This window comes from Ornithorhynchus anatinus, chromosome 1 (assembly GCF_004115215.2).
Source record: "Ornithorhynchus anatinus isolate Pmale09 chromosome 1, mOrnAna1.pri.v4, whole genome shotgun sequence".
NCBI classification, from domain to species: Eukaryota; Metazoa; Chordata; class Mammalia; order Monotremata; family Ornithorhynchidae; genus Ornithorhynchus; species Ornithorhynchus anatinus.
In genome coordinates this window covers 69596909-69624275 of record NC_041728.1, presented here as the reverse complement: position 1 = coordinate 69624275, position 27367 = coordinate 69596909, and the positions used below count along the sequence as shown (strand labels likewise).

The 27367-nt window shown below is 43.9% G+C and overlaps 1 protein-coding gene across 3 annotated transcripts in view; it reads right to left on the bottom strand.

The window, feature by feature from the left end:
- BIRC6 (baculoviral IAP repeat containing 6) overlaps positions 1–27367 on the bottom strand; it is a 295572-nt gene that overhangs the window by 82010 nt on the left and 186195 nt on the right. For all 3 annotated transcript variants that reach the window (XM_029060209.2, XM_029060223.2, XM_029060216.2), the window contains exons 60-65: positions 26527–26700; positions 25931–26127; positions 18994–19294; positions 18257–18474; positions 17112–17276; positions 14407–14575 (exon numbers count right to left, since the gene is read on the bottom strand). In XM_029060209.2, the coding sequence (XP_028916042.1) occupies positions 14407–14575; positions 17112–17276; positions 18257–18474; positions 18994–19294; positions 25931–26127; positions 26527–26700 (1224 nt within the window). The remainder of the gene's footprint in view (positions 1–14406; positions 14576–17111; positions 17277–18256; positions 18475–18993; positions 19295–25930; positions 26128–26526; positions 26701–27367) is intronic.

Below are 27367 nucleotides of genomic sequence, written 5' to 3'. Positions count from 1 at the left end.
CTAATTCCAGCTACGCCAATCATCTGCTGTGTGACCTCAGGCAAGTCACCAATGACAAAATCATATCCAGAGACCCGGACTTTTTCAGAATGGCCTTTTAGATCTCGAGTATGTGGGCCAGAATGTGTACGAATTAGTGTGCAGAGGAAGAACTGTTGCTTCAGTCCGTTTGGAGGGTCTATTGGATCGACAGAGGCCTTCCCCAATTAAGCCCTCCCTTCCCCAGCTCATCCCGCTTCTGGTCATCGGCTTACTTGGATCTGTGACCGCTGGCCGTTTGATATCCGTTCCCACCCACCCCCAGCACTTATGGACATATCTTTCAATTGCATATTTTAAATTACTTATTCACATTAATATCTATCCCCCCGCCCCCCCCATAGACTGTAAGTTCGTTATGGGCAGAGAACTCTGCTGCCAACTCTGTTGTACTGTACTTTTCCATGTGCTTAGTACAGTGCTCTGCACACAGTAAGTAAATACCACTGATGATGGTCAGTGGCCAAGTGCACAGTCTACAGGTGAGAATACTGCGGTAAGGAGATAACAGTGAAGTGCCCACGACTGCAGAGTAATCTGCCGGTACACTGGGATTCGGTCTCAGGTTGTGTCTCAAAGGCGCGTATTTATCCGTGCCACGGAGAGCCAAAAGGATTGCAATCAGATTTTCTTCTCGGCATCCCACATGCAATCAATCACTTCTCAGCAAATCTCATTAAAATGACTACTTTATACTGTGAAGAACTTTTGATCATGATGTTCCTTCCAGGAGAATGGTATTATGGATTACGTGTGTCAGAAATGGAAAAAGTCAACACACACTGAGTAATGTGTTTGGATTACAATCGCTTACTTTAAAGTTATTTTCTTAACTCAGTGGTTTCCAGACTTTTTGTAGTTGTAAATATTGCCACTATATATGTAATTTTTTCATTTCAGAACACTAGCCCTGACATTATCAGTGCAGGGCAGAGAGCAGGCAGAACAAATTAAATTTCCGTTGCCAATTTTTTTTTTAAATAAAGTCGCCAGACATTATTCATGATATCCTGAGTTTCCAGCACAACACAGACGGAAAAGAAAAGAATTACTCCAGTGTGCCTTACTCTCTCATAGAAAGTTTCCTTTTTAAAAGAAGTAGGACAAATCCCTTCAGGGAAAATAATAGTTGAAAAAAAGAAATGGAACCTCCTGGGGATAAGTCGCTATTTGTGAAATGTCATGCAAAAAAGATTCTGTAAAACTTTTATATTCGTTGTTCAAAAGCATGCAGAGGCATTATAATATGATCTACCACTATCTTTAGATACATACGAAAGAAAAAAAAAAGATGATGAGCAGAAGTCAGTACTGGTGCTGGGTGTTTTACTAAATTAATGGACTTAGGCTGAGAGTCTCCGATAGGATAATTTGCTACATAACCCTTTGGCAAACACTCTAGGTGATGGGATAAATAAGCTAAAAGAAGAAGACTAAAACTGGACTGGCAATTATCACTCGTCGGTGAGAAAAGCAGAGAAAGCAAATATCTGTCCAAAACCCGCTTGGCAGGCTGGGGGTGTCTGACACTCCCATTCCGTACAATGAGGCAAAGCCTCCTATGGAATAGGAGAGGATATGATGATGTGTGGCAGCAACATTTGCAAAATTATAATGTCCTGCATGAGAAGCATTTTTATAAACTACTCCACTATATCACCTGAGACACAAATAATGGATCGACTCCAGCCAGTAAGTCTACCCCATTTTCATGTCAAGCTCTTCCGGGGAAGCAGCACGGCAAAGTGGATAGAGCATGGGCCTGGGAGTCAAAAGTTTTCGATTCTAATCCCGGCTCTGTGACTTGTCTGCGGTGTGACCTTGGGCAAGGCACTTCACTTCTCCATGCCTCAGTTACCTCATCTGTAAAATGGGGATTGTGAGCGTGAGCCCCATATTGGACAGGGACAGTGTCCAACCCGATTTGCTTGTATCTATGCAGCACTTAGTACAATGCCTGGCACAGTGATGCTACTGATGCCTGTTTACTTGTTCTGATGTCTGTCCCCACCCTTCTAGACTGTGAGACTGTTTGTTGGGTAGGGATTTTCTCTATTTGTTGCTGAATTGTACTTTCCAAGCACGTAGTACAGCGCTCTGCACACAGTAAGTGCTCAATAAATATGACTGAATGAATATTAAGTGCTTAACGGATACCACACTTATTATTATGCTTTAATTTACTCCACCAATCAAACCCATAAATATGCATCTCCGGTGAGTTCCAAAAACGACAGTCTGACAAGCATATGCAAGCTCGTCCCCTAGACAGTAAGCCTGTTGCAGGCAGGGAACGTGTTTGCTATTGTATATCTTGTACTCTCCCAAGCGCTTAGTACAGTGCTTGGCACATAGTAAGGGCTCAATAAACACCACTGATTGTGTGTACGGCTGATGACTGACCAAGAATCCCTCCCATATCTAGTGCAGGGAACAATCGCTCCTTACTGAATTGTAATAATGTTGGTATTTGTTAAGTGCTTACTATGTGCAGAGCACTGTTCTTAGCGCTGGGGTAGATACAGGGTAATCAGATTGTCCCACATGAGGCTCACAGTCTTCATCCCCATTCTACAGATGAGGGAACTGAGGCTCAGAGAAGCGAAGTGACTTGCCCACAGTCACACAGCTGACAAGTGGCAGAGCGGGGATCGAAACCATGACCTATGACTCCCAAGCCCGGGATCTTTCCACTGAGCCACGCTGCTTCCTTTTTCTGTCTTTGTAATCCAGCACCACTGGTTCCTGTCCTGGGTTGGTGACTTCCAAAGCTCTGCTCTAAACCTCCCTGATTCTAACTGGCGTTGGTTGAGCTGGCCTATCTTCTCTATCCAGAGTTATATACTATCACCTGGAATTTTGCCTTAGAGCATCTTTTAAATACTTGAACGCTGCACAGTAGCGATGTTCTAAATGGCATTTTAGCGGCCTTTATGAGTTATGAATCTGACCCTGTAAGTTCATTCATTCAGTCAATAGTATTTACTGAGCGCTTATTATGTGCAGAGCACTGTACTAAGCACTTGGAATGTATAATTCCGCAACAGAGAGATACACTCCCTGCCCAACGACGGGCTCAGAGTCTAATCGGGGGAGACAGACGGCAGAGCAAAACAGATCGCAACAAAAACAAGACAACATTATCATGATAAATAATAATGTTGGTATTTGTTAAGCGCTTACTATGTGCAGAGCACTGTTCTAAGCGCTGGGGTAAATACAGAGTAATCAGGTTGTCCCACGTGAGGCTCACAGTTAATCCCCATTTTACAAATGAGGTAACTGAGGCACAGAGAAGTTAAGTGACTTGCCCACAGTCACACAGCTGACTAGTGGGAGAGCCGGGAGTCAAACCCGTGACCTCTGACTCTGAAGCCCAGGCTCTTTCCACTGAGCCACGCTGCTTCCCCTGAAGAAATAAATAGATATATAGAATAAATAGATAAATAGAATCTGATAAATAGAATCAAGGGGACGTATACCTCATTAACAAAATAAATAGGATAATAAATAATATATACAAATGAGCACAGTGCAGAGGGGATGGGGAGGAGCAGATGGTGGGGTGGGGAAGGGGAGCAGAGGGAAAGGGGGCTCAGCAGAGGGGAGGTAAAGGGGGAAGGGGGAGGAGCAGAGGGTGGAGGGGGAGCAGAGGGATAAGGGGGGAGCTCAGTCTGGAAAGGCCTCTTGGAGGAGATGAGCTCTCAAGTTCTACTCTGGGGGTGGGCAAACCTCACAAGAGCTGCAACCAAAAACAGAATCAGTACGAGGGGCGCGGGCCTAAAGGAGATGGGGGGTGGGCCTATGAGGGCTGTTGTCTGGGGCGGTGGGATGTTACCACCAGTCCTCCCCCAATGGTGGCTCCAGTCCCCACCCCCTCCTTCTCTTCAACTCAGTGACACCCCCTCCCAGAAAACAGGCTGCTGCATGGGGCAACTAGCATCACGGCCTAGTGGACAGAGCATGGACCTGGGAGGCAGAAGGAACTGGGTTTTAATCCCGGCTTCGCCACTTGTCTGCTGGGTGACGTTGGACAAGTCACTTCACTTCTCTGGGCCTCAGTTAATAATTAATAATAATAACGATGATGACGGTGTTTGTTAAATGCTTACTATGTGCCAAGCGCTGTTCTAAGCACTGGGGGAGATACAAGGGAATCGGGTTGTCCCACGTGGGGCTCACGGTCTTAATCCCCATTTTCCAGATGAGGTCACTGAGGCCCAGAGAAGTGAAGTGACTTGCCCAAAGTCACACAGCTGACAAGTGGCGGGACTAAAACCCACGACCTGACTCCCAAGCCCGGCCTCTTTCCACTAAGCCACCCTACCTTAATCTGAAAATGGGGATTAAGAGAGCGAACCTCATGTGGGACAGGGACTGTGTCCAACCAGATTGGCTTGTAACGATCCCGGCGCTTAAAACTGTGCCTGACTCATGGTAAGCGCTTAACAAATTCCATCGTCGTCATCAGCACCATCACACAGTCCTGCCGGGGCTACTGATCCCTCCTGGCTGGAGGTGCAATAAGTGCAAGGGCAGGAGGGAACCGTGGAGCTTTAAATGAGGAGATGGTCGTGAAGACGCTCCCAAGATTCCTCCGGCCATCTTCCCAGAGCGGCAGCTGTTACCGCTTTCGGGGCCCTGATTCCTCATACCCACTGAAGCCGGTGATGTGCATGTGTGTGTATGTGTGTGGAGGGGTGCGGATGGCAGGCTCTTATTGGTCCCCCCCTCACCCACGCTCTCTTTTTAACTCCCTCTGCTGTGCTCTTAGGTCCCGATGGCCACGTTCCCCCGACACCCCCCGGCATCAGAGACGGTAGGGAGCAAAAGCTGGGCGTGGGCCTGGAGGCTGTGCCCTAGTAGTCCCCAGGGTACTCAGTACAGTGCTCTGAACAGTGTATGCGCTCAAGAACCACTGATCGATGGATTCTTTGAATGGGGCTTCCGGATTCAGGTCTCTGTTCCTGAGACCCCCCAACAGCCACCTCCTCAAGGTCATAATGTCCAACTATCCCAACACTAGCCAAGAGGCCACGGAGCCACACACGCCTCTAGCTCCACGCCCTCTGATGGAACTAAAAGTGGTGCTCATTTGATTCAGTCAGTCAGTCTACCATATGGCGTTCGACTTCACACTTGACTTTCAGATGGAGGGAATCTTTGAAACACTTCAACTTACTTCAGGATTGATTTCAGGGCTTGATTTTCGTTCTGCAACAACAATCACTGCTTAACTCTTCTTCTTAGCGCCGCTAACTCGGCTGGGTTCTCAAGACCGCTGATCAATCCATTACAGCAGTGGAACGTGCAAGGAGTGAAGAGGTTAAACTGCATCCACATCATAAATACTAAAATCCATACAACACTGCCTGTGATGATCTTTACTGCCCTATGCTCTCTTTCCTAGATGGGTCCTGGGAATCTTACTTCTAATAAATGTTTTCTCAGTCTCAGAAGATGTTTTGATGGCTGCGGGCCCCTTCATTCTTTGACCCCCTCCTTTTCCAAATAGATTTCTGGTGATGAAGGATCGAATAGCGCTCTCTATTTAGTCATTAGTAACATCATACGAAATATTTGAAATCTCCCAGAAAATCACTAGCTATAAGATTGCAAGCAAGAATTTTATACTTAGCCCTCAATTTTGGCCACACAATTCATGAACTAAGACAAATGCAACAGAAACTTGACAAACAGGAATTCCAGAATTAGCTAAAGTGTAGCTCTTTTCAACACTGGGTAATTTAACATTTCACAACCGCATTCAGAAATGCAGGAATCTGGTACTGCAGTAATGTGAATTGGGGTGATGGCGACAGAGTCATTTTCTCAAGTTCAGAAAAGGGAATACTAAGATCATTCACTTGGTTCAATTCTGCTTCATCTCTGAAAGGATTGGGGGAAATCAAAGAAGAAGATGGAGGAGGGAAGGGGAAGGGAAAAAGAATCCAAGGGGGTGATATAGAAGAATACTGGAGCCAGAGATTCTGTTTCTCTCGCTGCAGTATCCTACTGATATTTGTTTCTGTCTTCATGTCCTCTGTTGGATTTCAACTCTCCTTTAGAGCCGGTCGACATTCCCCCCACTCCTTTTATTATTAGACCGTGAGCCCCTTGAAGGAGGAGATCTGTGACTAATTCCCAGCTGGGGATTCTTTCCCAGCATTAAGTGCACAGTAAGCACTTAATAAATATGATTATGGCCAATGGAGACACAACAGTTAATGAACAGATACATTAGGATAACTTTCATAGTGGAGGTTTTTGTGGAATTTCTCAGTTAACTCAAATCCAAATGCCGAAACAGTTTCTTCCACTCAGTGTCTCCGCTGAGGTGAACATAAAGGAATACTGACCACGCAGCCTCTATGAGCAGCTGTTCTACCTAATTTCATATGCACAGAGGTATCCCTCATTCCACTAAAATTAATAATAATGTTGGTATTTGTTAAGCGCTTACTATGTGTCGAGCACTGTTCTAAGTGCTGGGGTAGACACGGGGGAATCGGGTTGTCCCACGTGGGGCTCACAGTCTTAATCCCCATTTTACAGATGAGGTAACTGAGGCACCGAGAAGTTAAGTGACTTGCCCAAAGTCACACAGCTGACAAGTGGCCGAGCCGGGATTCGAACCCATGACCTCTGACTCCAAAGCCGGTGCTCTTTCCACTGAGCCACGCTGCTTCTCTAGCGTGCATCTGCCTTATGGGATGCCCATTTTATATACCCTTGCACAGAACATTTTCCTTTTTAATTCCAGTGTTTCCAATTAATCGCTCCCCACTAATTGCCGGTCGAGTCACCCGACTCAGTATTTGTGCACTGTATCTAGAAGCAGAGAAGCAACGTGGCCTAATGGAAGAATAACGACAGTATTTGTTAAGCACTTATTATGTGCCAAGCACTATTCTAAGCCCTGGGGGAGATACAAGGTAATCACGTGGGGCTCACAGTCCTCATCCCCATTTTACAGATGAGGTAACTTAGGCACAGAAGAAGTTAAGTGACTTGGCCAAAGTCACACAGCTGATAAGTTACGGAGCCGGGATTAGAACCCACGACCTCTGACTCCCGAGCCCGGGCTCTTTCCACTGAGCCACGCCGCTTCTCCGAGAATGAGCATGGGCCTGGGAGTCAGGGGACTTGAGTTCTAATCCCAGCTCTGCCACCGGCCTGCTTTCTGACCTCAGACAAGTCACTTAGCTTCTCTGTGCCTCGGGTCCCTCATGTGTCAAATGGGGCCCGCATCCTGTCCCCTGCTACTTAGACACCGGGCCCCAAGAGGATGGGGACAATGTCCGACCCCATTACCTTGCATCTACCCCACCACTCGGCTCAAGTGTTTGGTGCACAGTGAGCGCTTAAGCTTGTTATGGAGAGGGAATCTGTCTGCTAATTCTGTTCTATTATACTCCCCCAAGCACTTAGTAGAGTGCTCTGCACCTAGCGCTCAATAAATATCCCTGACTGATTGATGAACGAGTACTACTATCATTATTATCGTTAGGGTGATTTGCAGATTAGGAGGATGTTGACAAATGTTGAGATCCCCCCCGCCTTCCCCCCTCCCACCCCCCAAAGCCAAAGGCATGCCAAGTTATGGCCTTGTCTTCCGTTTGGGTTGGGACTCTGCTGCAGACGTTGCTGCAAGTGTTTTGGCCTCTTGGGACCGGGCATGACGGGATTTACCCTGCACCGGGCACTTTGGGTTCTCCATCAGCATAGGCCAGGCCAGGCCAGAGCGCACGCACAGTCAGAGGCTGGAGCCGCTGACGCTCCTGTGCCAGGTGAAGGACGGAGGAGGCGGGCATGATGAGACTGAGAAGCAGCGTGGCTCAGTGGAAAGAGCCCGGGCTTGGGAGTCAGAGGTCATGGGTTCTATTCCCTGCTCCACTACTTGTCAGTTGTGTGACTTTGGGCGAGTCACTTAACTGCTCTGACCCTCAGTTCCCTCATCTGTAAAATGGGGATGAAGACTGTGAGCCTCATGTGGGACAACCTGATCACCTTGTATCTCCCCAGCGCTTAGAACAGTGCTTTGCACATAGTAAGCGCTTAACAAATGCCATCATCATCATCACTGCTTCCTTCTGCCGGCAGAGGCAGCCCCGACATCCGGCCCAAGGATGGGCTGTGCCGCCACCTTCCACCTGGAGAAGGAGTCTGCCATCACAACTCAAGTCAGCAGATCTGGGTTGGGTCACTGCTACCTTCATCTGGGAAAGTGGGGTGGAGGGTGGCATCGACTTCTTCATATCACTTCTTCCCCTACATCTTCTCCACTTTCCACCACCTCGGCCCCTCTCTCTCCTTCCCACTGCCCCGGCCGTCTTCCCTCTCTGTGCTCCCCACTCCAATGTAGGCCCTGTGCCCACGCCCTACCGGTGAACCACCAGAAGTCTGGTCACTTGATCATCAGGCTTCTGTTCCACGATACAATGAGTGGAATGGGACAGTAGGGAATTGTGCCGCCGAGTCGTCGCCGACCCATAGCGACGCCATGGACACATCTCTCCCAGAACGCCCCACCTCTAACTGCGATCTTTCTGGTAGTACATACCTTTAAATTACTGATTATGAATTTCTTTTAGATTCATGTGAATGTCTGTGTCCCCCATTAGATTCTAAGCTTGGGTGGGGAAAGTGGCTGCTAATTCTCTTGTACTTTCCCAAGTGCTCAGAACAGTGCACTGCACATAATAAGCACTCAATAAATGCCACTGATTGACTGACCTAGCTGAGGTGGGGGACTACGACTCCTCTCTGCGGCAAATGGAGCTATGTGAGAAGGGTGGCCTGGCAGCTTGTCCTGTAGCCAGTAAGGGTCACAGAAGCCTTTCCCAGCCAGAGAATGCAGTGGCCTGGCCTAGACAGGCTGATTTCCCCCCACCATCCTGGTCTCTGCTCTAATCAAGACAGACAATCTCCTCACTGAGGCCATTCCAGGCAATGTATCCTCAAAGACGGGTAAAACTATCCCAAATGGACAACTGTAAACTCTCACTCGTCTAACAGTTATTCAATCGCATTTACTGACTGCTTGCGGTGTGCGGAGCACAGTATTAAGCGCTTGGGAGAATACCTTCCTCGATAGCCCTAAATATAAGATGGCATTTTCTGACCTGACTACACTCCTGGAAATGACGAGGAAGGGATCTCAGTTTCATTTTTAGAAACACACAGGCTCTAAAAGACTTCTCTTTAGGATATCAGAAATTCACCTCATTAAAGTTTAATTTCGGGTGCCTTCCGAAGACTCGCATTACCATGGAAACAAGTCTTCATTTGCATACACCCCCAATTTTGATGTTGATCTGTGCTAAAAATGTAACAAATCTTATCTGGGTAGAATAGCATCTATTCTTCTTAAGTGCCAGAAGATGCAATTTTCATCTACTGATATTTTTCCTATTTTTGTGCTCATCCTTTACCAACGAGCTGACCAAAGAAATAAAGACAGCTGCAGTTCAGCAGCCAACAATCAGTCAATGGCATTTATTGAGCGCTTACTATGTGCAGAGAACTTAAGCGCTTACTATGTGCCAAGCACTGTTCTAAGCAATGGGGTAGATACAAGGTAATCAGGGTGTCCCACATGGGGCTCACAGTCTTCATCCCCATTTTACAAATGAGGTAAATGAGGCACACAGAAATGAAGTTACCGGTCCAAAGTCACACAGCTGGTAAGTGGTGGCTCCGCCACTTACTCCCAAGACCGTGCTCTTGACACTAAGCCACAATGTGACATTTCACCTAAGGAAAGGAGTAAATACAGAGGAAAACACCCGGCTTCACCAAGGGAACTCTGGCCATGTTGCAATTGTTTTGTTTTTATGGTATCTATTAAGTGCTTACTATGTGCCAGGCACCATACTAAATGCTGGGTAGATAAAAGCTAATCAGGTTGGACACAGCCCTGACCCTCATGGGGCTTGCAGTTTTAATCCCCATTTTACGGATGAGGGAACTGAGGCACAGAGAAGTGAAGTGACTTGCTTAAGGTCACACAGCAGAGAAGTGGAGGATCCAGGATTAGAACTGAGATCCTTCTGACTCCTAGGCCCATGCTCCTTCCCAAGGCCATGCGGCTTCACTGATTTACCTTTCTGAGAAGCTACCTTATTAAATCATCAAGATTGCACATGATTTTGAGTAACTTCAATTACATTTGAAAAATATAAGGATTTTGAAATCCTTTTAAATTTCCATCTAATTAAAAAAAAAATCAAGGATTTTTCAGGGATTCCTGTCATATGCTAATTTCTTTAAGACTATATCAGCCTAATCAATTTGGGAAAAATGTATTGCTCTGAGATTTAATCATCCTTGTGGTAGTTGAAAAATGATTACTTTATTAGTCTCATTTAAAAGGCTAGAGTGCCTATCGCTATACTTTATGATAAACGACGAGAATTCAAAATTGCAATGAAGTACTTGTTAATGCCTTAGCTCTGGAATAGTTTAGGTTGTTCCATCAGCTCGGAGCATTTTAGCCACCAATGCCAAATAATCAATCAATCAATCAAAGGTATTTATTGAGCTCTTGCTTTATGCAGAGCTCTTCTCAGATGAGTATTTTGATCATCCAGTTAAATCAAAAGGAATATTTTAATGAAAGGTTTCTCAGGTTTACATACTGGACAGTTAATATTTTTTGACTTTTCATATATTTGAAAATTCAGTTGTTGAGACCCTTGAAGAAAGGTGAAACCTATATTATGATGTGAGCAAACTATAGAAAAATCAGATAGTCTTAAGCAACCATTAATCAGTGTCTACCTTTTTCCTATGGTTGCATTTTTAATTTTTTTTTTTACCTTTGGGATTTATAAAGGGCACCAAATGTATAAAGCACTGTGATACGGAATGGGGTGAACATAAGCTAATCAGATCAGCCTGACAGATAGGACTGACATAAGGGCAACAGGCCCTTTATCCCTATTTTCCAGATGAGGAAACTGAGGAACAGAGAAGTTAAGTGAATGCCCCATGATCACACAGCAATCAACTGGCAGAACTGGGACTAGAATCCAGGACTCCTGACTCCCAGTCCCATGTTCTTTCCCCTCTAGGCCATGATCCCTCCCACGGTAAAACGTTAACTACAAAGGAATGCCTTAAATAAGTCCTTAAAGACTCTCCCTGGATCACTGAAAATTGATTATAGAGTTCAGAATACAGAGCATGGATTTGCATACGTTATCAAAAGATGAAAAGACGGACAAACATTCAGAGACTATCACTTATTCTTCTCCCTTTAAAGCCTTACTGAAGGCACACCTCCTCCAAGAAGCCTTCCCAGATTAAGCCCCACCCTTCCTCATCTCTCACTCCCTTCTGCGTCTCCCTGACTGGTTCCCTTCGCCCTGTCCCAGCCCCACAGCACTTATGTTCATATCTGTACTTCATTTCTTTGCACTGATGTCTGTCTTCCTCGCTTTGGCCTGTAAGCTCATTGTAGGCAGGAAATGTGTCTATTATTTCATTGTACTCTCCCAAATGCTTACTACAGTGCTTTGCACACAGTAAGTGCTCAATAAATATGATTGAACGAATGAAGGAATGAATCTGGATCATTCAGATCACAAACTAAATAGAATTGGAAGTATTCCAATTTGTAACAATATCGTCTGGAAAACTACACGGTCACCTATTCAATCGAACAATTAACCTGCCAGTTCTATGCATGCGTGAGACATTTTGGTCATCAAATTTGAAATTTTTAAAATAGAATTCCTTTCTTCAACAAACTTCTATATATTCAATAAATTCAGCAATATTAAGCGCTTACTGTGTGCAGAACACTGCACTAAGTGCGTGGGAGAGAATAGTAACAATACATTCTCTGCCCACGAGCTTACAGGATAGAGGGAAGCTTAATTCTTAGCCCCTATCTAGTATTAAAAACAGGCATTCCTGCATTATCAGGACGGTTGTGCTTTTTAATACCTGTGTCATAACGAACAGCATCATGTTAACCACTGCTTCCTAGAAGAACAGGATGCAATCTAATTCTAAAGAAATAAAATCACCTAACGTAGTAAGAAATGAGAGATTTACGATCACATGTTTAAAAAGCACAAAAAGAGATGGCTATTGACACCTCTAGGCTGTAAGCTCCTTTGTGATCAGGGAACGTGTATAGTATTGTACTCTCCCAAGTGCTTAGTAGAGTGCTCTGCATACAGTAAGTGCTCAATCAATACCTCTGCTTCATCCAGGACTCCAGCATCAGCTGGAAACTCTGATATGGTTATGTGACCTGGAAATAAAAGATGAAATCCTCTCAATGGATCAAAACCCTCCTCGGCATCGCCCACTTATTTTCATTTATCCGGTTTTAATTTATCCTCCGCAGCCGTACTGGAGATGCCACGAGAGACTTGGATGCAGGTCTCAAAATACACTTCCATTCTTCCCGGAAACTCTTCCAACTCCACAGATTTTGAGCACTATCTGAAAGCCCCAGGGACTGCCCTTCAAGACTGAACCACTTAAATTCGGGCATCCAAGAAGGTACTGAAATATGAAAATGCATTTATTGACACATTTATTGACAACAAATATATCTCAAGAAAACTGAGTGAATATATCTGCTCACGTCTCTACTGTCAGTTCATTCTGTTGTATTGTACTCTCCCAAGCACTTAGTTATGTTACACAGTGAACGTTCAATCAATACCACTGATCTGTTGATTTATCAAGGAAATCCTGCCCACAGCTGAAAATCTATATTGGCCATAGAAGAGTCTATACTGGCAGCACACCGATCAGCGATGCAGTGATAGAAAGGAAGTAGAAATCAAATCAAATCCATGAAGGTCAGCACATCCAGGGGACCGAACAGCGCATGCTGATGATATGGTATTAAGCTCCAGACCAAATCAGAAGTCATCAAAGCTCAAGTGCTCTCCGACCTTATCTACGGTTGGGAAACCTCGACCCCTGGACACAACACCACATGCTTCAAGCAGTTCCAACTTCCCCACTTAAGGGTTATATCCAGTAACAAATGGCAAGCCGTGAGATCGAACAACAAAGTACAGCAAAGTCAGTCTCCCAGCATTAGACCTTGGTTAACATAGCAGCTATTGGATGGGACAAGTGAGGAGAATGGATTACACGAGCAGCTACTCAATGGAAATATTTTAAGAATACAGTAAAACAAAGACACAGATAATGCCGCGCCTCAGAAATCACAGCAGATAAACTGGGAGGATGCACTGAAATCGAGAAAGGAATAGCCCTTTTTGAGCAGATGCATCCTAGGGATTGGAGGCAAAAGTAAAATCAGGACCAGATGCTGCAGACTCTAGTTGGCCAGGATTCAGAGGACCCACATCGGCCTTTACAACCACACAAAGCACCCAAAGATGAATCTCACCACTGTTCGTTTTCTTCATCATAAAGGAAGAATGGTCCATCCAAATGAGCTGTTTATGAAGCACTAGAACTACTAGGTTAAGAACTACCCAACCACGCTCTTCTTTATTCAAGTTCTAAAGAATGGAACCAAAGTCAGCAAAATCATACCCTCTTTCCACTAAACAGTAGGAGACTAAACATGCCACCATTTTGAAACCACCATAAACTAAGCCAGTGCACTTTGTTTCAAACTGACAACAGCAGTGGGACTAAAACATTCAAGAAGTCAGGACATTAACAAGTTAGGCTTCTTTAAAGTGTGAGCCAAGTGGACAGCTCAATAAATACTCCTGAATGAATGAAAGGAAGACAAAGGTGAAGATTCAGGACACTTAAGACAAAGAGAACTTGCTATCTGCTACTTGGTTCATAATTCCAACCTCTCCTTCCAATAAACAGCTTCCCAAGCCTATTAGCAAAAAGCAAAACTGGCTGTTTCGCAATTGACCTGGCTGTTTTCAGATTTCCCTGTCCCCTTTCTGATGGTGCAGTTGATGATGAACTGACCAAAATGCAGGGAGACAGATAAAAAAAAAAGGAGACAAGGGCCCTGGTAGAGCAAATACCAGATAATCAGCCTCTGAGTAGCTAAGACCAAATTTTGACCAAATTCTCTCAGACCGCTCCCAGTTACGGGCCATTTATGTACAACACTCCCACACAACAATCATAGGGAAAGACCAGTTATCAACAGATTTGACAGAATTAGAATCAAACTAAGGATCTGGGACTCTACCTGTATCCAGTTCCATACAACTGAAATGAAGGGAAAATAAACCTCTCTCAAACTTACAGGATGCACATACCAAATAGAAGGAGTGCAAAATTTTCTTGCCAGTGAACTTTCTTATTTATAACACTTTCAAATAAAAGACTCCCACATGTTTTTTCACAAGGGACATACTACAGTCTGATCTGGAAGAGACAAAAATGTATTACCTGAATCATTGCGGAGATAAGAGGACATTGCTGGGATGAGGCAGGATTGGCTAAGGAGTTCTAGAAGAACGGATGGAAGGGCACTGCAGTTCTGCCCTCTCCCCTCGTGAACAGACTGGGCCTCTCCATTAGCCGTGCTGCCTGCAGGGTTTATATAGCTGGCCAGAACCTGAAAATGGAAAGCCATTGAGACACATGTTAAACTTTAATTTGGACAAGTTGACAAAAACAAATTGTTCTTACCACCATCATCATTATCATCATGATCATTAACAACAACAGTACTGAATGTCTGCTGTGGTTAGGCCACCATTCTATGTGCTGAGGGAACATAAAATACAAGTAAAAAATGTGTCCCTGTCAAGGAGATTATCCAATGGCAATAGTTGTTTTACAAGTAGGAATTCTTGAAGAGCACGTTTCTAACCCCAACCACAAAGTCCGCCCATTGGTTAAGACTATGTAATCCAGCCTCTCAAAATACCATTTATAAAACCTTAAATGCCATTATGGGGGGCAATTTCAGTTTTCTATTTTGAAATACCACACTACCCAGTGAGAATTTGCATAAAGACAACCTCAAGTGATGTATGGAACTACAGTTCCAATGAGAAACTAAATTAAATATCATTTGCTGGCAATTATTCCCATGTCCACATGGTTTTTCTCCCCCCCACCCCCCCCAGAGAAAATAATTTAGACGGATGTGTTATTCACAAGCATATTCAGTTGAAAAGAAGTAAGGACAGGAATTATGCAGCAATAAAAGATGGAGCGCCTGGGTAGAAAATGATACAGGCTCCTCAGGGATCCTGGGAGTGGAAGGGGGGGAGTTCCCATCATTTCAAGTCCAAAGCAGCACCCCTGGGAAGACTTTCGCGGTTCTCGGTCTTAGTGGAAGAGGACGGGAAGCTCCATTCGAGCCTACGGAGACGCAGACCGTAGCAGGGGATCCTGGAGCATTGGTTGACAAGGGGTACAACTTGGATCCCTCCTTAGCCCTCTTCCTCAAAATGGGGTTTTGTAGCACTCAAGTAATAATACCACCAATGATAATATTTTAAATCATTAACATTGTTGTATTTTTTATTAAGCGCTTATTATATGCTAAGCACTGTATTAAGCGCTGGGATAGGTACGTGATAATCAGGTCCCACAGGTCTCACAGTCGAAGTAGAAGGGAGAACAGGCATTGAATCTCCATTTTCAGATGAGAGAATTGAGGCACAGAAAAATGAAGTGATTTGCCCAAGGTCACATAGCAGGCATGTGGTGGAGCCCGGATTAGAACCCATGACTTTCTGACTCCCAGGCCCGTGCTCTATCTACTATGCCATGATGCTTCTCTGATGCTCGTCTCAGGAGATGAACTCTGGGTGGAAGCTGGCCAGCAGTGAATAGTCAGGAACACTGATGATCAGTGAAATGGATTCTCTCCCCTCTGTAACCACCACGCTGCTTCTCTTTAAAATTAGGATGGAAGTAGCTCGGCCCAAGCCAGGAAAGCCAGCATCCAGTCCTTCCATTAGACTTTACGGTCCCAGAGGCAGGGGTTTTGTCAATCGACTCTCTATTCTCTCCCCAACACTGAGTACAGTGGCTTTCCACACGGTAAGCGTTCAAGAAATAGCACTGGTGGCTGGATTGCTACCGAACAGCTGTGAACCCGGGCAAATCTGTTATCCGGCCTCACGCTCTATCCGATACTGCTGACCCACCTCATTTTACGTTCAGATTGATGATGACAACACTTATACTCCTGTGGGAGGGAACCTGTAGTGCTTCTGTTGGATCAATCACCCGAACGTATGTATTGAGTGCTTCCTACGTGCAGAGCACTGTACTAAACACTTGGGAGAGAACAATACAGCAGAGTTGGCAGCCACATTCCCTGCCCACAACGAGCTTACAGTTTTACTTCCCAGGTATTTAGTGCACTGCACTTAAGAGATCCTCAATAAATTTCATCACCACTACTATTACTCAAAAGCAAAGAGCTTGGGAAATACTAATGATCTTTTGGAAAGTGCTGCCACTTTATTCTTTAATTACAACTCTGAAAGTTGATAACTCAGAATAATTGTAAGAGTCCAAGGAATGACTGTCCAACTCGGAGGAGAGGGGAATACGACTGGTGGTGAAGGAAGGGAGACTAAGAAACTGCCGCATAGATTTAGTATATTTAATCATTTTAAAGTAACCATATAAGCGGTTGGCAAGATGGCCACTTAGATTTGGTGTTTTTACTGAATTTAAAGTAACCATATTAGTAGTTGGCAAGATAGAGATACAGCATGGCCTAGCGGAAAGAGCACGGGCCTATGGGTCAGAGAACCGGGGTGGAAATCCCAGTTCGGACAACTGCCTGCTGTATGACCTTGGGCAAGTCACTTAACTTCTCTCTGCCTCAATTGGGCTGTGAACCCTGGCCGGCACAGGGACTCCATCAATCTAATTAAGTTGTAACTACCCCAGCACTCTGAACAGTACTTGACACACAATAAGCACTAAAACTCCTTAGCATGGAATATAAAACTCTCAATCACCTGTGCTCTTTCCTACCTTACCTCTCTGATTTCTACCTACAACCCAGTCCCAACACAGAAATAAATACCACACGAACCCCAACGCCTGTATCGTTTTCAATAATTTGACTGGAATAGCGATGTAAAAATGCTACTCGTTTCAACGGCAGTATCAAATACCTGCAGAAGACAAGTCACATGTTCCTCCTCCAGCCTTTGTTTCGTTAAGGCTTGTTCCACATCCCATCCCGAAGCTGTGGAGCCTGTTCCAAAGCCAGTGCCTTTGGCCCAGTAGAGCTGCTGCTCCTCCGTGGAAGCGCTGTTATGCGTACTTGACACCTGTGGCTGAAAAGAGACACGATGCAATTAAGCCCACTTCCACGGGTGATTTTCTCACTTGAGAATCTACTGACATTTGACAGTAGAGTTTAAGAGTCAAAACCTGACCGGAAAATGATGCAGCGAAATAATGACATCGTGATTGAAGGCCGAAGCTGTCTCCATCTGCTGAGGGGTGTTAGAAATGAAGTTGGATTGTTGAAGGGAAAAAGAGAGAGCTCTAGTTTTCAGGGCAATACAAAAATAGGTATCACACACACACACACACACACACACACACACACACACACACGAGAAGACCTGGCATAAGAATGCAGTGGAAGTCCTGGGCGCCAACCCAGTTCCTCTGCTGAGAGAGTTCTTAACTGCCATCACTACAACACAACCTTCTTTTTTCAATCACTCAATTGTAAATTGGGGATTAAGACAGAGAGAGCCTCACTGGGGACTGGGAGGGTCCAACCCGATTTGCTTCTATCTACCCCAGTGCTTAGTACTGTGCCTGGCACACAGAAAGTGCTTATAAAAAGTGCTTAAATACCACAATTATTATTATTATTCTTACTCAGTTAAAGATGTCAAAATGTGACTGAAAAATATCCAGGATTTTCTAAAATTTGAGTTAAACAGGAAGTAAAAAAAATCACATTTTCCATTCTCTATATTTCATCATTAACAATATTTTGCCCCACACTGGATAATTATTCCATAGACTTTTAGAACTTCTTTGATCTTGAGTTTTATAGTTTGAGATATATTTACCCCACAGAAGAATGGCCAAAACCCTAAATAAGATCTGAAAATGAACCCTTCGCTTCAGGTTTAAGGTCGGATCATCGTCGTGCACCGATCTAAAATCCGAGGGCCAGGGATAGGGTCCAATTCCCACCTGTGTATTCTTTCCCACTGTTTCGTTCAAGTACTCTGCACACATTGAGCGCTTAATAAACACCAGCATAACTATTAAAATCCAAGACTGGACTTACCTCGGTCTGATTCAGGTTGGAGTTGGGAACGCGAGGGGCATGGTGGCTCAGTGCAGACAAGCAGGCAAGAATGAGATGAATTGCTCCAATTTCCAGAGCCATCCGCCTTAGCAATAAGCCGTCATCGGTGGTCAATGGGGTGGTGCTAAATAAACTGCGCAGCACGTGGAACGGGAGAGTCGGGAGCACGTTGGCTGATGGAGACTGCAGGATGTGACCTAAGGCCAGATAGCAGAAAGATGTTGGAACAGATTCGGTTTCCAAAAGTGATGCACAGTTACTGCACATTGTGGGCCGGGAATGTATCCGTTTGCTTTTATACTATAGTCTCCCAAGTGCTTAGTACTGTGCTCTGTGCATGGTAAGAGCTCAATAAATACAACCAAATGAATACAGGAGGGTAACACATGCCATTCACTCTCGATGGGCTTTACTGAAAATGGAAGCATTACCCCCGAAAAAAGAACTCGTATGTTCTGCAAATCCAGACCTCAGATAAAATATTTTCAGGGGACTTAACTGTAATCTTGCAAGTCAAGTCAAGAACACAGATTATGTGTTCTTCCACAGAAATGAAGCAGTGAGGCTTAATGGAGAGAGTACAGGCCTGGGAGTCAAAAGGACCTGGGTTCTAATCCCGGATCTTCCGCGTGTTTGCTGTGTGACCTAGGAAAGTCACTATATATATACATATATATTCTGAACCTGGACAACTGTATTCTTGGTCTTAAACTTACTTCCCTCTCCATCATCGGTTACTCCCAGCACCAATCGAAGTAGACACTGGGCATGTTTCCTCTCTTTAAGCAGCACTTCGGCATAACCGGGGAGTCGCAGAAATAATCCAAAAGCAGCCAAAGAATGAGCAGGGATGGGCGACATCGTCTGAACCGTTGACTTGATTGGCGGTGGTTCTGCAGCAATTGCTTCTGGGGCTTCATAAACCAGTTCTCCCGACTGCTCAATGGTGACCCACTCGAACTGATCGCTGTCTTTCGGTTTCTCTTGGGTGGCGGCTGCAACCACCGGAGCACTGACCTAGAAAAAGGGCCATCGGGTCGAAGTCATTACAACCAGTCTCCGGAGGACATTAGATGACAATTTCAAATTAAGCACTTGAGAGGGGCAGAGGAGGAGGTGTAAGAGGGAGAGAGACACGCACATATGCGTGAAAAGAAGGAAAGAAGGCAAAGGGAGGAAGGGGGAGAAGAGAAATAATCTGCTCTTCACTTTGAAGATGATACTGCTAACCTGCCTTTTGGGGCCACTGAAGGCGAGGCCCTGTGAATCATTTTCTAACACCTAGCATTATTCGGGATGCAAAGGGAGGACAAAAAAAACCAAGCTCTTCCTGGGAAAACCCCCTCAATTTAAAACGGAACTCGTAAACTACAGAGTATTCTCTGATACGTTAGAAAAGACAGGTTTTAACAACTTATTTTGTGATGTAAAAAAAACCTTGTTCTGTGTTCCACCACCCCAAATTTCCTTCACAGATATGTGCCGGCAGCCGAGTGCAGTGAATGGAACATTTTTTTCCCAACCCAAAATGACAGTGATGAGTCGCTAATATATATTGTTAAATCCCACTGCCGTAGGAATTTGGAGGTGCACAGAACAAGGCATGCAGCAGGTTAAACCACTGGGAAAATCCACTGGTTGAAGTACTGCCAAAGAGAAGTGACGCCGTGCTGAAACTGAACTGGCCAAGTGGGTGTTAACCCACAAGTGTTGGAGTCTGCAGGGCTGCTGGGAGTTGCAGTCTCAGCAGCACTAGAATGGTCAACAGACACGCATTGCTACACCTTCTCAAAGGTCACCAATGATCTCCTGGCCAAATCCAACGGACTCTACTCCACCCTAATCCTTCCCAACCTCTCGGCTGCCTCGGACACCGTCGACCACTCCCTTGTCCCGGAAACATTACCCAACCCTGCCTTCCCTGACGCCGTCCCCTCCGGGTTTACTCCTGACTCCTCCTCTACCTACCTGCCCTTTCCATTTTCCATCTATCACCTGCATCCTTGGAGAACTCATCTGCTCCCAGGGTTTCAACTTTCATCTCACTGCAGATGATCTCCAAATCTCCATCTCCAGCCCTCATCTCTCTCCTTCTCTGCAGGCGCATATTTCCTCCTGGATGTTCTGCCAACGCCTCCAACTTATTATATCGAAAACAGAACTCCTCATCTTCGCACCCAAATTCTGCCCTCCCCGTGACTTTCACAACCATCCTCCATCTCACAAGCTCGTAACCTTGGCGTCAGCCTCGATTCAGCTCTCTCATTCAATCCACCTATTCAATCAGTCACTGTCGGTTCAAACTTCATAAAATCGCTGAAGATACTAGTTAATCAGTTTGGACACAGTCCCTGTCCCACATGGGGCTCACAGTCTTGATGCTACAGATGAGGTAACTGAGGCACAGATAATTTCAGTGACTTGCCCAAGGACACACAGCACACATGTGGCAGAGATAGGACTAGAACTCAGGTCCTTCTGATTCCCAGGTCTGTTCTCTATCCACTAGGCCACCCTGCTTCTCTATATCTCACACTTCACTAAGCTGTATCATTTATTGTTTAGCTCATTTTTCTCAAATTTACTGCCTCCAACCCAAAGTGTAAAAAGATGTCTGGCTAAACCGAGAAGCTGATTTGCGTTCTTTCTATATATTGAGTTTGCTCAGAATATCTAATCCCTCTGACCACTGCAGTAGTTCAGCAGTTTTACTGAATAGATTTCAACATGGGACTGAGAAGAGTCTTCCCAGTGCTTTGCATACAGTAAGTGTCCAATAAATATTATTGAATGAATGAATCCTGACATTCTGGCTCAACTGGGGCTCTGGGAGAAGTATTCTCTAGCTTGGAACTTTGCGAAAACCCTATTCATTAGTTTCCACTAAGTTGAATATTGGGTCAGTCAACAGGGGTATGCCAGCCACAGAAGCATTTGATTAGCTACCCCTTCTACGGATTGTTATTTCTTAAAAAGAGATGAGAGGGTATCTTACTTAGGAAAACTGGATTGAACACTTTTTTAAAAAAATCTAGTTCAGAAGTATTGGTGGGTGTCTTCATAGTTAACAAGTGAGTAGAGAGATTTAAACTAATGCACTACTAGATTTCATGGATGAAGCACACCACCATGCAACTTCAAAATAATCTAAAAAACACCTCAAGTCCCCTTGTCCTCCTCTCGCCATAATAATCTGCGATTGTTTAAAATGAAGAGACTCACAGAAGTATCTGCACATTCCCCAAAATGGTCTCCAGTTCAAATTGGATTCTTTTGCCTTTTCTTTTAAGTGATGTTTTCCCCAATGGACAATATCCTAAATAGATTCTAGATTGTCAGGAATGTATGGTAAATCATTCTAGAGGAAAGGCAAAGTAACTTTCGATCAAACCTCAAGTGAAAAAATATCAATGGGAGCTATATGGTCAAGAAAATTGGAAAGGTTTTGATATCAATGGTTTAATAGATGTAACCTTGATGCATCACCACAAAGGGGCCCCTTTCTGAGAAAGTTATGTATGATCTAATGGAGAAATTGAAAAGTCACCTTGTGTTTGACATTAATAGATTTAGAAAAGACACGACTATATTTTATCTCAATTTGTTGAAAAGACATTCATCCCTCATATTCAAAGTGTCTAATTTTGTAAGTGCTTTTAGCGTCCAAATTGCTTCCTTACTGATTTATGTCCCACAGAATTAAGTGAGTGCCTTTCTGGAATGACAGTTTCCAACGAAAGGTTTCTCTTAATTATTGTTCAGGGCCTGAAAAAGGATGAGACTTGTAATTAGTAGATAATGAACAACGCTAAAATAGGTACGTAAAAGGGACTCCATAACTACATTGGCAAAGGTATACAGGATTAAGGAGGAACGTTCTCAATATTTACGCTTAAACTAGAATTACTACAAGTTTTATAGGGAAATATTTTTCTCTAGGGCCAAAATGTCTTTTCTCTATAATGTTACTGATGAACCCAATTTTCAGGCTTTTAAATTACTGCACATACCATGGGTCTAGTAAGGGCAAATATTATGCCCAACGTTGTTCTAGTTGATGACTTTTTGTTTATTATCATGCCATGGGACGTAACCGCATCTCAACTGCATTGAAGGGAACTAGTGCATGAAATTAATCAGGGCTGGATCTCCTCTGTGAATTGGTAAACAGAGCATCCTAGGGTCTACTCTGGGACTGCAATTCCCTCAAATCTAAACAGTTAATAGCTACAGTTAATTATGTGAAGCACAAAATCAGAATTTTCATAGGGAATAGAGATAGCATTGTCTGCTAATATCTTAGCAAGTTGAAAGCCTCATCCTTTCAATACAGTCCTCTTAACTCTCCCCTTTGGACATGAACTGAGTGAATAAAGAAACACAGGAACAGGAGTTTCATGGTGTGGCTGAGCTTAATTTTCTCTGCTGTTCAAGTATTATGATTATCTGAACTGGGAGCTGGCAGGGCACTCAGTTGACACCGTTCTACACAAACACTGAGCAGTGTGGTCTAGTGGAAAGACCACGGGCTTGGGAGCCAAAGGACCTGGGTTCTAATCCCAGCTCTGACACTTGTTGCTGGGTGACCTTGGGAAAGTCACTTCACTTCTCTGTGCCTCAGTTCCCTCATCTGGGAAATGGGGATTAAGATTATGAGCCTAATGTGGGGGAGGGACTGTGTCCAACTTGATGACCTTGTATCTACCCCAGCACTTAGTAGCACTTAGTACAGTGCCTGACACACAGTAAGCGCTTAACAAATACCATAAAAAAAACCTATCAAGCACCTGGTTTATAACAGAGAGAGCTGAACCACACTAGAAGAGTCAAGGATTCCACACAAGACTCATGGGAATTTCTACCCATTTTCTTGGAAGGTCTCAATAAAAGTATTAGATGGTAGGGTCTGTGGGACAGGTTCACAGGCTGAGAGCTTTTTAAGCACAAACGGCAGGGTTAGGAAGAACACCTTTTGTGGTAGTAAGCTTAATAAGGATAATAATGATAATTGTGGTATTTTTTAAGCAGTTACTATGTGCCAGGCAGTGTACTAATGTGAGTGGATTGTAGTCCCTCTCCCACATGGGGCTCACAGTTTTCATCCCCATTTGATAGATGAGGAAAGTGAGGCACAGAAAAGTTAGGTGATCTGCCCAAGGTCACGCAGCAGACAAGTGGTGGAGCCTAGATAAGAACCCAGGTCTTTCTCACTCCCAGGCCCATGCTCTATCCACTGGCCAGGCTGCTACTCTTCTGACGAGGCCAGCAAGGGAAGAAATCTAGTTAGAACTTATTCACAGACACGAACACATGCAGAGTGTACTGACAATTTAACTTTTCTGAATGACAGATCTATGGGACTTACGTGATTAGACTGTGAGCCCGTCATTGGGCAGGGATTGTCTCTATCTGTTGCCAAATTGTACATTCCAAGAGCTTAGTACAGTGCTCTGACCATAGTAAGCGCTCAATAAATACTAACGAATGAATGTGAAACAGGAGCTATGTCCAATCCAATTTCCTTGCAATCACTTCGCTTAGAACAGTGCCTGGCATATAACAATTATATATAACATTATATATAACAATTACATATAACAACTATAACAATTGTATATATTAATTTATATATAATATATAATTATATATAAAGTATATAATAATTATATATAAATAGATAATAATTATATAACAATTATAACAATATAATATCTCTATTATTATTATTATGGATAATTATGATTTTTGTTAAGCACTTAATATGTGCCAAGTAATGAACTAAGTTCTGGGATAGATACAAGATCATCAGGTCCCATAAGGGGCTCACAAACTAAGTAGGAGGGAGCCAGGACTGAATCCATTTTGCAGATGTGGTACGTGAGGTCTTGAAAAGTGAAATGACTTCCCCAAGGTCACACTGCAGGTACATGGCAGAACCAGGTTAGAATCCAGGTCCTCTAACTCTCAGGACCATGCTTCTTTCTACTAGGCAACAATGCTCCCTGCTTTCTGATAGTGGACTTCCAGTTATGGTGAATAGAGAGAATGGGAAATAGGAAAGAAACGTTAGTCATTTTGTCAGCTTTCAGAATGACAAACATAACTGTTCAAGTGAGTTGTATTATCATTCCTACACTGGGAAATTTGGGGTTTCGGGTCTCATTCAACTTCATTTTCTTAGGGAAGAGTAACTTCCCTGCGTCTCAGTTACCTCATCTGTAAAATGGAGATTGAGACTGTAAGCTCCATGTGGGACAGAGACCGTATCCAACCTGATTAATCAGAGTCTACCCCAGTGCTTAGAACAGTGTTTGTTTAACAAATATCATCATCATTATTATTAGAGTTGCTGCTTTGAGTTTGTGTGGTATTTATTTCTGTGTTAGGATTGGGTTGTTAGGTGGAAATCAGAGAGGTAAGGTAGGAAAGAGCAAGAGGATTGATTCTCGTCCTTTATCACGCTCCAAAAGGGGCCGGTGCTAAGATTAAAAACTCCTTGTGGACAGGGACTGTATCTACCAACTGTATTAGACTCTCATAAGCACTTAGTACAGTGCCCTGCAAATAATAAGCACTCGATAAATGCCACTGATTGACTGACTGCTGGGTAAAAACATGGAATGTAGACTGAATACAGGACTACCTCAAGCGACATAGAGCTGGTAATGTCTTATTTCCACTCTACAGAAAACTGGGAGAAGGTATTCCTTTTCAGGACCAGAAAATCAGTTGGGCTAAGACACTACAATCTCTTCCATTGGGATCATTTCTCAGGGCTAGTAAGCAGCTTTAAGCATGAGGGACAGAGAAAGATACCCCGTCCTTCTTTCCTCCAGGGTGAAGAAAGGGGCTTTTAATTTATTTATTCAATTTTTAAACCGATCTTCTGGCCAACCGGCTCCATGGCAAAATATAAAGAATCATTCCATAGCAGAAAACAACAAGAGCAATTAACAAAGTAAATGAATGTTCGGTAGTATGTGAAACACAGTGGCTGCCTTAGCCACACCCAATAAACAGAGGAAAAATAGGAAGGGATATCTGAAGGATAGGAAGGAATATTTGAAGACGATTAACTCACAAAAAAGACAGAGAACTCACAAGGCACCCTTCTTTCATTCTCCTACTGGATTGCGAGCCTCCCGGGCTCCCCAAGGGACAGGGATGGTTTGAGTCCCACCTGTGTATTTTTTCCCAGTGCTTAGAACAGTGTTCTAAGTGCCTCAAATAAGCACCTAATGGATACTATCACTACTTTCCAACAGCCCCTGACTGGGAGTTAGGAAAGATGGTGGATTGTGGGGAAGACCTATTGCAAGGCAAATGCTCTATACATACTGTACATTAGATATACATTCCCTTGCCTCCGAGGCCAAGCTGATCTGGCCTACGTCCAGGCGTAGATCGATCGATCAATCAAACAAAGGTAATAATCTGCAGGGGCCCAACTCTTGTCGCTTTACCTGAAAGAACCCCTAAATGGCCACTTGGATGACAAATCTGATGTTTTACCTTCAGAGAGTAGAAGGACCATTCAAGGAAGAAAGGGAGGAAAGGAAGGAAAGAAAGGTAGAGAAAGCAGAAAACAGATTGATGAAGGCAGGGAAAAAGGCACGTTTGGTATCAGATACCTCTAGAGCTCAGCTGACTTACTTGCTGAATGACATCTGGATAAAGCATAGGCAGCCTCTCCGCAATCAGAGCCAATCCACCCATTCCTGCAAACACTTGTAATGGAGACTGAATGGGGCACGTTTCGAGAAAAGATTCATCTAGCATCATTTCCATACACTCCTCACTTGCAGTGATCGCATCATCTTCTGGGCAGCTCCCAAGTAAGTCACTGTGCTCTACAGTAAAGAGGTCCAAAGGAAAGAGAGACAGAAGAATAATACAAAGGGAAAAGGAGTTGGCATGTACAAATGACAGAGATAAGTACATTCCCCCTACTCTGAATAAACACATATGAGCTTAATTTTAGCTTTTCATTCCAGAACAGAAAGGCTTATATATTATAATATATTATTTTATATACGTTACACAAACACACACACATGCAGAGAGCCCTCCCCTCCTCGCCAATTTGGGAGTCACCCCTTGAGACGTAAAGTTGAAGGACCAAGGATCCCACCACCTCTCCATTTGGGTTAGTAGGGATCCTAATAAAAGTGGAGGTGAAACGGTGTATAGACTTCTGGGGGAGCTGACCGATTTTCTCACGTGAAAAAAATCAAATGAGAGCCACTTACCTTTCTCAGTATGGAGTCGTTTGAAGGAATCCGTTTTTGATAAGCTTGGGTCTGAGATCACTTTGGACCCCAACTTAACAGTCAAGTCTATTGAGCGGTACCCTTGAGGGAGCTTTCGGTCATACAACAGAGTTAAAAGCTGGGCGAGGGTCATCTCAGCGGGCATTGGCTGGCCTGGAGAGTAAATATCCCAGTTACTTATAGCTATAAGTAAATGAGAACTAATTTTTACTGAATTTCATCCCTTTTGTTTTACGTTTCTGTATTTGTACAAATTCCCCCTCTAGACTATAAGAACACTGTCAGCAGGGAATGTGTCTATTATATTGTCATACTGTACTTAATACAGTGCTGTGTACACAGTAAGTGCTCAACAAATACAAATGATTGATTGTCCGCGTACCAATAGCTAGGAATGGGATATTCAAATCCTGGTTGACTCAAACATTCAAGTCCTGTCTTACCATTCTTCATAACCTATGAAAATGCTGGTTTGATTAAATGAAGGCGTTGTACGTCTTTTGGGGAAAGAAATAAATTTCATTTGTTGGGAAAAAATTTTAAGTTTCCGAATGCTTGGTCTTAACCTTCGTCAAACCACTTCTCTCCAAAATTAATGTTACAACTAAATTGTTCAGCACGATTGCAAAAACATGTCTTTTTCTTAGAGGCCCCTTTTACTGGTAAAAAGAGAGTTGGAGATAACTTTATTCTTCTATTCCTTCTATTCACCTCTCACAGATACTGCTGGGCTTCAGGATATTTGACGTACTTTGTGACTCACTGCAGATAACAAGCAGTAGTTATCAGTAGTAAATCAGAGGTTGAACTAAAACCCTCC